At 34.8% G+C, this 12,318-nt stretch overlaps 1 protein-coding gene across 1 annotated transcript in view; it reads left to right on the top strand.

Moving 5' to 3' along the window:
* Positions 1–12,318, top strand: part of LOC145662944 (uncharacterized) — a gene marked incomplete in the record, with an annotated part of 1,119,390 nt that overhangs the window by 925,412 nt on the left and 181,660 nt on the right. The window contains 1 exon segment of the mRNA XM_081728979.1: positions 613–803. Coding sequence (XP_081585105.1) covers positions 613–803 — 191 coding nt within the window.

The following is a 12,318-nucleotide window of genomic DNA, read 5'->3' as shown; positions in this document are numbered from 1 at the left end:
ACTAAGTTGTACCGTCAAATTGAAATAACAAAAACCATCCCAGGCCTTAACCTCATCTATGTTGAAAATTTGATCGAGATTGGTCGGGTGGTTCAAGAGTTATTAAGTCACAAACATAGTCACTTTCATACGTATTTAGATTTATACTATTTCGGAACTTAATATTCTTGGGGCATTGTATCGATTTCAGGAACTGCTTCTATTTATCTTTACAGCTTTGTTCTATGTCGATGTTGAAACGGGAAGTGGTTGATTTCTAAAACCTTACGTTTGAATAGAGGGTTAATGGAGGAAATGGAATACATTTTTTCAACAATGAACCGATAACAGAAGACTGCTTCTTATTATCTCTGACCGTTCTTGCTCTGATACCTGTCGACAGACGTAGATAGCCGTCCTATAAGACTTCTCATACTTATCTATAGCATACTTCAATTGTATAACAATTTAAAAAAAAAATGTAAATTAACAGAGACATGTATTGTATAACAGTGATAATAAATAACAACAGGATACGTACAAATGACAATATTTTGCAGATATTTTGGATCCGTTGTGTTTAAAATTTTTCATCCATATCTTTAATAATTTCCGATTTCTTGTATTTGGCAGGTGTTTATCTGACTACTTGGAGGTCTTGACGGTTGATATCCACAACATGCAACGATTTCGAGGAAGATTCTGTGGTCAGGAGTTGCCTCCACCGCTTCTTGTACTGCAACCAGGGGTTGAAATTGTCTTCCGCAGCAACCATGCTGTTCAGCACGAAGGGTTCTTTGGCGAGTATGAATTCCTAGACGAAGGTAAGTATAATCATAAAAACACTGGTAGCAAATAAGGAGTAATTTGCATTTCCTTTATAATTAATGTGAATATGAATGGTAAGTAAAATTCCATCAGGAAGTTACTAGACAATGCACATAGCGTAAAGGGAAGCAATAATGGCTACATAGCTGGTATGGATTACGAGCTTTTATTTAAGATGGTCCAAAAACGTATTTTATTATACCTAGGTATGACTTTTTTACAACCGGCATATACGTTGATGGAGCTGTAGTGATGGAAACTTCATGGACATATTAAAGATGTAATTTTTCTATTTCTAAAAATATACATTTTAAGGTTTTTTTCTGGAGGACAGGGGCGTATGCAGCTGGTGGGGCCTGGAGCTCCTCCTCACCCCAAATCCTGACTTTCCTGCTAATTTCGTCTAATTTTAGGGGTGATTTTACAAATCTTAATATAATTTATCCTCGTATTGAATTTGAACCTCCCAGATACAAATTCCTGTATATGTGCCTGCTGGAGGACATTTGCTAAAATATTGCTCTTTCATCTATTCTATTGTGTTAAAAAGAAACTCACTCAAGCCATCGAGTCCGTACTACAATAGCTACAAACGTGAAATTTGAACAGATAACTCCTTTTGTGGAGATAACAACGAAAAATAAAGGGTTTTTGACGTAGATTAATTATTACTGGCAAACCCGCAGGACAAGCGCTCTTTCATATTGGTCATTTTCGGTGACTTTTGTATATCCCTCTCCCTTCTCCATGTTGCGGGGCACGGCATGATAAAAATTATCCCAGGCCAGAATGTCATGTATGTTGACAGTTTGATGGAGATCGGTTGGGTGGTTCAAGAGTTAAGTTCTATTTATTTTTATATATTAATATCCCCTTCCCCTCACCCTCCCTAGGTTCTACCGTCACAATAAAAATATTTTTTAAAAAAACTCCGGGCTCGAACGTCATCTGTGTTGAAAATTTGATCGAGATCGGTCAGGTGGTTCAAGAGTTATTAAGTTTTATTTATTTTTTTATAATTCTCCCTCCTCCGCCCCTAAGTTCTACCGTCAAAGTGAATAGCCAAAAACACTCCCAGGCCAGAACTGCATCTACGTCAAAAATTTGATCGAGATCGGTCGGACGGTTCAAGAGATTAAGAGTTACAAACGTAGTCACTTTCAATTACGATCTGAAGGTTTTTGTTCACAGACACCGCTATTATTATTATTATTGTTATTATTATTATTATTATTATTATTATTATTATTATTATTATTATTATTATTATTATTATTATTATTATTATTATTATTATTATTATTATTATGCAATGAATAGAGTATCTCAAGAATTCTTGAAGTTATGGAGATGAAATCGGCATAACGTATTTCAGCGGTTTTCAAAATTCGTATTTTCAAGAAAGAAAGAAAGGTTAATTTTTATAATATTCTAGTTTCTGTTTTTATATTCATAAAGCAGAGAATATGAGAATTCACTTAAGTTGCAAGTACGAAAATTCGTTTAATTTGAAGGTATGAAATTCGGTAAATAAACTCTTAATTAAAAAATAATAGAATAGTATTTCTGGTCTTTCGAAAATTCCGCTCCTAAAGGACAAAAGAAACAATTTCTTTAATATTCATATTTTCTACTCTGATTAGAAAATGTCCAATGTGTGAATTTTGTTTGCATTAGAAGTTTGAAATTTGGATATAAACTTTACATTCAAAAGAAGCGAATGCTTGTTGCAACATTTCAGAAAATTCCGCTTCTACAGAGGAAAAGATGGGTAATTTATATAATAATCAAAATTTCCTCTTTTGTATTTATTAAATCTTTCTTTTTTCCTGTGCGAAGAACAGATAATGATCCTAGTTTTTTATTCATAGAATTTTTCATTTCACGTACTCGGTTCACTACAGTTTCTTAGTTTGACAGTGAGTAAGAACAACTGTCAAAACTTCGCTTTCATGCTTTAATTCGGAAAATAAAAGTGCTACAGATCAGAAGTCCTTCCGATTAAAGATCAGTTGTGTTTCTTCTGATGGTTAAGGTAATGATTAGAGGATTCTGGAATTGTGGTGGGATAATCTTGATTGGACTAACTACCAGTCCAAAACCACAAAACATTATTATAACATTTTCTTCGATCCACTGAGATAAGTGGCTACCCAACAGAAACCTGAAGGCCCAGAGAACTGATTGCTGCAACATAAAGAAATCCACGTGTTCCACGCCAGATAAGAGAGGGTTTTAGAAGATTGCACTGGGAATGTCCACTTTACTCGCTTGATTTCGCTCCCAGAGCTGAAGAAACCCTTGAACGATATGCAATTTCAAGACTGGCTACATTCAATGACAAAAAGCAATGTAAACCAGTGTAGTGGTTCCCAACTGATGTGTCACAACATACTTATGTGTCACGCAGTCCCCTAAGTTGTGTCGCCAAATTTTAGAATATAAAAATCATGAAGAATTTAATAATAATTATTTAAAATCGAGACAGACTGTACCAGTCAGCATCCCCGGTGGAAGCAATGATGCTCAGTACTATATAGTCATTATAAAAACTAATTGGGTTCACTATTATAATAGATATTATTATTTATAATAAAAATTCAAATAAATGTGTCGCTATCTTCTAGACGTTCAATATAGTGTGTCGTTAGTCAAAAAAAGGTTGAGAACAACTGGAGCAGTGGATAGAATGAACTTCGAAGAAAAGTTTTTGAAGATGGTCTGAAAAGCCCAGTGTTCAATTTTGCTCTTGAACGAGTATGCACAGTTAAAACGAAGTAATATTGAAAATATAGAATTAAAGAAATACGTTACATAACACGGGTGTTACCTAGCTTCTTTTTTTTTATTCCACATATAGTATATTCACTCCCAACTTTTATAAACGATCTTTAGAATCTTTAGAAACACCCTGTTTTGTGTATAGATGATTAGTGTAGATTCTGTATCGTAATATTTTAAACTACATTAAATGTAAATAAGTACGTTTTATTTACTTTTTCAGGTGTCTGGGATTAGTAAATTTGTTAATGTATTCTTATCTTTTCTTTGGATGAGATTTATCCCTAAATTTCGTGTTTAAAAATATTTTATCTTATTCTAGACCAAGAGTGGCCAACATGTCGACCGCAATCTACTTGTCAACCGTAAGCCGTAAGAGAGAGCCTGTCGTGATTTGTGTCTTACTGCCTGCATCGATCATTGTTTTTATTTTATGCTTCAATCTAAAGCGGTACTGAACAGATGAGTAGATTGCCAGCGATTTGTGAAATGCCAATTAGCCCTCAATATTAAAACGATTGGCCACCCCTGTTCTAAAGAAACATGCCTCTTTAAAGAAAAAGAAATAAAAAAAGAAAAGAAGGTTTGTGATTGTACGTTGACATGTTATTTCTAGGTTCAATTGAGGCATACAGTGTGTCACATGAAAGTTGTTGCTTGTTTGTTTTCAAGCAGAGCGCTGAGCCATGCTGTTTCCATTTTATCCGACGTTTGACGTGCGTTACACCAAACCAAGAACAATAGATGCAGAAAAATAAAAAGCAGCTGTTTTTACATATAAGTGAGCTGTGAATGTATTATAAAGAATCACCGTGTGTGTTACCGACAGATGCCTCACTCCAGTTGAATCTGCTTGTGAATCGCTGAGGGGGAAAGAGTGAAATAGTTTTTCTTTGCAAGCTATGCAAAATGTTGTCACTGTAGTCATGCAAAATTAAGCAAAAAAAAAATCGTTATTTCCATATTAATGTATTTTATCTTAAAACGAGCTGAAAATGTGTTGAATTTGCTGAATTAGGTCAATAACAAGTTTAAAATTCGTTAGCCGCAGGCAACCATGAGTTTGAATCTTGACAGTCTCTTTCTTTCTGAGGTCATGGTAGCTCAGTGGTAAAGGATTTATCACTGGTGTGAGAGATTCTTGATTCGATTCCAGTCATGCTCATTTATAATGGGCAATCAGTGTCGAGTTTAGAAAATTGCGCCCGGGAAAAGTTACTGCAGCTGACTGGAGCTGAAAGTAACACTGCGGTAAGAAGAAGGAACTGGTAACCAGTGATGAAAATTTTCCGGATAATTTTCCGATTCATAAAAACATACTCCACTTATTCCTACATCGTTGTTTAGCCGTGATGTGAGGTGGAAAATTTTCTTCCATATTTTTCCGGAAAATTTTCCATTCTTAACTAATATCAGTGATCAAGTAACAGTTCCTCGGTATTCATAAAATTGATTGAATTCATGTATAGAAATGTTAAAAAGCGAAAGATCATTTAAAGAATCTGAAAATTTTCATGGCTCAGACAATTTTCAGTACTATGTAGGAATAAGTTAAACAATTTTTCATGAATCGAAGTATTTTCTGTCTTGTATGGAAAAATTGAAGAACTTTTTATGAGTCGGAAAATTTTCATCATTTTGAAGCAAAAAGTAAAACAACTTTTTGTGAATTGGAAAGTTTTATTGCTCTGTAGAAACAAGTAAAAGGAATTTTTATGAATCGGAAAATTTTCATCACGCTCTAGATACAAGTGAAAAAACTTTTCATAATCCGAACAATTTTGGATATTATGTATAGTGATGTAAGGTGGAAAATTGTCCACTATATTTAACTGCACATTCAGCTACAAAATTGAATTTCTGTAGAGGAAAGTTAGACAGCAACAAATTATCATTTTTCCAATTAATTTTCGGAAACCAGAAAATTTTCTAATATTTCAAGTTGGGAAGTAAAAATATTCAGTGTTTCTCTCTCTCTTTCTTTCTCTCTCTCTCTGTCTCTCTCTCTATATATCTATCTATCTCTCTGTGTGTGTAAAGTGCAGGTCACATACACCGAGTTCGTAGAAAACAAATATCCCATTCCAATATTTAAAATATAACAAGAAATTGAAAAGAAACCTTTGTGGATTTATCAGTTTCAGAAACAGAAAATTCCACTATTTCTTCACATGTAGGACTGCCTACGTAATGAAAAATTACATAAAAGTGAAAAAACCGTCTTATGCGTATTAAACTGACGAAATCTAATATTGTAAGATCAAAGGTTGATTCTGAGGGAAGAACGCATTGAAGTTTATGAAACATTTTTGAAATGAAGAATCGTTAGATTTTCACTTCATGAGACTTTTTAACACAATATTTATTACCAATAAATTTTACGGCTAAACAACGATGTAGGAATAAGTGGAATATGTTCTTATGAATCGGAAAATATTCATGACTTTTAATAAATTGATATTTTAAATAATAGAATGGGATATTTGTACTCTATGAACCCCATGTATGTTCGCTGCACTTTGCATACACACACACACACGCACTCAGATACACACACACACACACACACACACAAACACACATACACACACAAACACGCACATAAAGAGAGAGAGAGAGCAGTTGAATTGAGTTGATTTTGAGTTTAACGTCCCTTTCAGCAGCGAGACTATATAAGACGGGACCAACTAATTAACGTGGAATTCGAACTGCATGAGCTCCCGTTGGGAATCGAAGCCAGGTCTTACATGCCAAAGGCGCGTATGCTAACCGCTTAGCAACGAAGGAACTGGCAGAGGAAGGAGAGAGAGAGAGAAACACTGTGTAAAATTTTACTTCCCAATTTAAAATATTAGAAAATTTTTCGGTTCCCGAAAGCTAATTGGAAAATTATAATTTGTTGCTGATTAATTTTCCTCTACAGAAATTCAATTTAGTAGCTTTATGTGCAGTTAAATATAATGCAAAATTTTCCACCTAAGATCGCTATACATAATATCCAAAATTGTCCGGATTATGAAAAGTTTTTTTCACTTGTTTCTACAACGGGATGAACATTTTCCGATCTATGAAAATACATTTCACTTGTTTCTACAGAGCAATAAAACTTTCCGATTCAGAAAAAGTTGTTTTACTTTTTGCTTCAAAATGATGAAAATTTTCCGACTCATAAAAAGTTCTTAAATTTTTCCATAGAAGATAGAAAATATTTCGATTCATGAAAAATTGTTTCACTTGTTCCTACATAGTACTGAAAATTGTCAGAGCCATGAAAATTTTCAGATTCTTTAAACGATCTTTCAATTTTTAACATTTCTATGCATGAATTCAAAAAAATTTTACGATTGCTGAGGAATTGTTACGTGATTACTGATATTTCTTTAGAACGGAAAATTTTCTGGAAAAAGATAGCGGAAAATTTTCCATCTCACATCACTACTGGTAACCCACGTTGAGCACAACCGAAGCCCAGGGGAAGTTCGTAGATGTATGAAGGAATTTTCTCGTCCATAGCCCACTCCCTGTGCCTGTCACTGTGGTTAACATCATATACGTGAGTTTTCTGTGGGTTCTCCCGTTTCCTCCCACATACTCATTCCACTAATTCTTTCGCAATCATTCACGTTCATTAATTATCTAACCAACTTTAGTCTACAAGACATAGACATAAAACATAAAATTGAAAGAGTTTACTTCATCTTTCTTTCCTTCTAATCTACTTTCCCATTATTTAAAGGACTTAGGTTTACCAAAAATAGCTTTATAAGTTTACTCTGTCTGTCCAAGTGTATATCTAGAGACACAAAACTTCAAGTATAACTTAATGGACTCCATCAATTTTGGCCAGGATGTTGAGAGTCTTAAGTCAGGAATTGAGTTCGTTACTGAAGGTGATATTCCCAATTGATCCTAATGTATGGACAATCAGTAATCGGTTCTCCACTTATTTCTATGGGAGTAATTATTGATATCACCCTTGTTTGATGGACTATCTGCAGTGTTGTTGAGATTAACGGGTTGATATAATGCTCAGGATGGGAAATACTAATCTATCCGTCGAATACAACGTAATAACTTTCTTTGCGACAAATCTAAAGGCTTAAGTATTATTATTTTTAATTTTGATATATTCATTCATTATACTGAAGTTTGTGAGTAGCGAATAAAAAGTGAGGGAAATGCAAACTTGCGTACTTATATACATAGTAACACCACAATGTGTCTTTAAGTATCTCACTGTGCTCCGTCGTGCCTATATGGTTATCGTGCTCAGTTTCGGTGCTGTAGACCCGGGTTCGTTTCCAAGTAGGCAGTCATGTGGTCCTAATTAAGCCGTAGGTCAACACCTCATATAGCCTCGACGCTGAAAGGAACACTAAACTTAAAATCAACCAACTAACTCTCATACAATATCAACAATTACCGGTATCTTACAAACAACAATATTCTTATTTACATGTTACAGTTTAACGACGCATCCAAATTATTCGTCTTCCTATAAGTAACTAGAACACGCAGTTAATTTGAGAATGAATGCTTCGAATGTGCTTTTGACTAGGACAATCAATTAAGCACGAATATATATAGCCTAAAGTATCACAAAAATTGGAAACGAAAGAAAAAAAACAATTTTTAGCATCTCCACTGTGCACTTTAATTTTCTTTTACAGTATAAATTAAATGTAAAAGTGTTTGATTTGACAAATTCTAGGAAGAATATTGCGGTATGCTTTATGTAAACTTATGATATAGTCTGCCTTCTTTAATGTTACATTCTGCTAACTACAAATTTAGCCATTCATTACGAAGAGTTTTGCCACATTTAGCTGATAGTGTGTAAATCATTTAGCTGCTTGCTGAATATAGTAGTGGCAACTTCTACATTGATGGTAAATTTCATTCTAGTGTCATCTGGACGATAATTCTATCAAGAAATTGAAGCATGTACATCAATGTCGAAATATCCATTCTGTGTCCAGACTATATGAAGTATTCTTATTTACAAAATAAAAGAAGAAGACGAAAAGGTCTGTTTCTGTGCATGATAGTGATTCTGTTATGGAGTAAGATTTATATCGGGATATAGACTACAATTAAAAGGAGAACGATTTCTTATAAAGCAATCTAATTTTAGTCCAATTTAACTTCAAATCGTCGACAATAGAACAGAGTAGTTGATAAATCACAGTGTATATATATATATAAAACCTAGTTAGTAAAGTAAAACTTATCTCTATTAAATAAACCTCATTCACATAACGTAAATTCGCAGTAGACACGAAGATGTTACAATTCGCTAGTTTTGTAAGACGAGTTCCTTCTTAAACGTTAGATGTGCTCGGAAGTAATTTACATAATACTGAAAGTATGGGAAGTTCTTTAACGCAAGTTCCTTCATTTTCCTCAACGTGGAAGTTTCTTTGTGCATTCTCCCATTACTCTATGCAAATTACATCCATTTACGATTTCTCTCTCGCCCGTGGGATGTCTACGGATTTGAGGCTGTCCGCTTACGGAAAGTCATAAATTAAATGTTGCAAAGGAGATTTCACACCACTTAAACATGAAGTTTACTTGCAAAGATGCTTCAGCAATTATTTTTTAGGAAGTAAGAGGCGAGAGATTGTCACGTGTATTAGTGTCACAGGAACAAGCAGTGATCTATCGGTGACATCAACGTGATTCCAAGCTTTTTATTTTAAGTACCGTAAGTGAACAAACTACAGTAAATTTCTTTTAGTTTCTTGGCGGTATATCGGGGTTTCACATTACATCGATGTCTTTTCAGGCCGTTTCATGAAGTACAGCACACAGTATCTTTTCACACCTCGAATTTGGATCAAACCTTACAAGTAGTAACTCCAATCCGATTTTCTGCTGCTTTCTTTAATTTCTGAAGCTTCCGCTGATCCAATGTTCCTTTCGTGCCAAAGGCGGGGGGGGGGATGTTCCTTTCGTGGAATGTTCCTTTCGAGACATGTTCTATATTGTTCTCCAACTGACAACTTCGTCTAGAGCATGATGTAAAACCTCCATTTTACTATGCTTGCCCAACATAATGTAGACACATTGTTCTGAACTTGTTTGCTCAGCAACTTTTATCTTCTTTCACCACACAGTACCGCTCATAGCATACAACTATTGAGAGACGCATAGCGCTGTTGGGGACGCGGTGGCTCAGTGGTAGAGCGTTCATCTATGGTACTTGGGGTCCCGAGTTCGATCCCAGCCCCCGCCAAGTGAACTTTGTGGTGGACAAACATCGTGCTCGTGGGTTTTCTCGGGGTTCTCCCGTTTCCTCCCACTTTCTTCATTCCACCACTTCATTCATCTCTCATCATCACCGTCTCCTTTAGCCTAACCGGCATAACCGTGGGACGTAAACTCAAAGATTTCATTTCATTTTCATAGCATTGTTCAGCTAAAGTGACTCATCGTTATGACTATCTGTAGATTGAGACATTACTACTGATACACACCTTATTGTGCCTCTTCGTGACCGAGTCGCTAGAGTAGTTTACTTTCTTTCTATGAAAATGGTCCTGAAATATATCAACAGTGATGGCACAAAGCTAAATAGTAGTTTGGAGCTTTATTTTATCTAGCCGCGGTGATGAAAGGAATCTTTAAGCTACAATCAGTCAGTTCCTATCAGGAATAAGTGGGTCAGCATTGGCTGATGACCTGGCCCACTCAAAATCCCAGTTACGAACTTCGAACGAAAATTTTACATACTACTAGTATGAAACAAGTATAGGATTAGGTTAAGACTTCTGGGTTTCCCGCATCTATAACCATGTTAGCTTGTCACATATGAGAGATGACATTTCTTAGCAATCACACTATCCGAGGAAAGGGGAGGAAGAAAGGATTGGTGAAGGAAGGAAGCGGCCTGGACCTGTACACCTATTAGGTATCATCCCGGCATTTGCCTAGTGTAACTGAAGAAAGCCCAGGAAAACCTCACTCAGGATTGCTGGCGAAAAAAAACCTACACTTTTCGACTAGATATGCCCACCGAGAATCGAACCTGGACTTGAAACAAATATATACAGTGTGGCCCCTTTATCTTGGTACTTTCTTGTAACAAATAGACGCCAAGTATCTTCTACACCTTTAAATTAATAGACAAAAAACGCTGGTATTTTGTACAACGCGAATATCCGGAGGATGACATTGTTTGATCTAATCTGTGATACCATTAGATTAACAATGTTGTGAACCCAGCATAAAGATATATTTTTTTGGATGGCACTCCTTCAGGTTATTGTATATTATAAACGTACAGATTAAATAAAAGCATACAATATCAGACATTTTATTCAGTGTTGTAAACTCGCTACAGTATAACAAACATCCAAATTTTGGTATTCTTTATAGCAGTATAATATGTTAGCAGTATAGCATTCACATAACTATGAACTCGGCACTAATATCAGTCATTTTCAATTATTTTTACATATCAACAGCCCCTCAGGCGTAATAATGAGGGTTGAACATGGATTCAAACGGCATCCGAAGTATCACTGCTCATTTCAGTAACCACAAAAACTGCATATTCGACACTCATATTGGCCGTTTTCGATCACTTTTATGGCACCACCTCTTATTCCCCCCAGATATGTTGGAGGGTTTTACATATATATATAAGATATATTGAAATGCTATCATCTTCCCCAAATACTGATATCCTGTACAAATTTCACATTAGACAACATATATTTTGTAGGTCCAAAAATAAGTCGCAATCTTAAAAACTGAAGTGGGTAAAAGATAAAGAAAATATGCAAAAACAATATAAATCAACACTAAAATACTACTACTACTACTACTACTACTACTACTACTACTACTAATAATAATAATAATAATAATAATAATAATAATAATAATAATAATAATAATATACATTTATTATTATTATTATCTATTAAAATGCTATAAAAGGTATAAAAAACGCTTTTTTTTAGGGGTATGGGAATAAGGTAATAAGTGAACTGGATAAATCTTTATTCATCAATTTTGTACTGCTTTGGTAAAGATGGTACTCTTACTCCCAGCCATTAGAGGGTTACGCCCTCTCTTTGGCATAGGTGTCAGTAGATATACATTGATTGTTAAACACTGTGAAATGGTCAAAGTGCAATTAAATAAACATGAGGAAAAGTGGGCATATAAAACTAGGTATACTGATAAATAATAATAATAATAACAATAATAACAATAAATCAAAAGTAGAATAAATATGTGCAAAATACATATGTATACGAGGTGCTAAGATATTAAGATGATGGAAAACAAAATGTATCACTAAAGTAATAGAATTTAGAGCGATGATGATGAGGTATGAGATGAAGTGCAGAGACGACACAAACATAGTTGTATTAGCAAGACAGATGCAGTGTTAAATCTTTTGTCCCGGGGCGACTCGGGACTGATGAGGACAGGGGGAAGCCCTTGTTAATAATGAGGATTACTGTGCTAATATGGAAAAATATGAGGAAGATGATCATTAATGAGGTAAATATCATATTTTTCCCGTTCATCAGCAGTCAGATGTGCATTTTGAACAAACAGAGATACTAAGATGTTTAAAGGTAAGTGTTTATACCGAAATGTAGCGTCAGTAAGAGCATCAGTCTGCAGAATGTCCAAGAATAACGGATGACCTGTTTGTATACGTGAAGTTATATACCTTAGTCGTAGTTCTGCGAGGTGTTTTGCGAGTTT

This window comes from Thermobia domestica, chromosome 10 (assembly GCF_964235325.1).
Source record: "Thermobia domestica chromosome 10, izTheDome1.hap1.1, whole genome shotgun sequence".
NCBI lineage: Eukaryota > Metazoa > Arthropoda > Insecta > Zygentoma > Lepismatidae > Thermobia > Thermobia domestica.
This window is presented reverse-complemented; position numbering and strand designations above follow the sequence as displayed.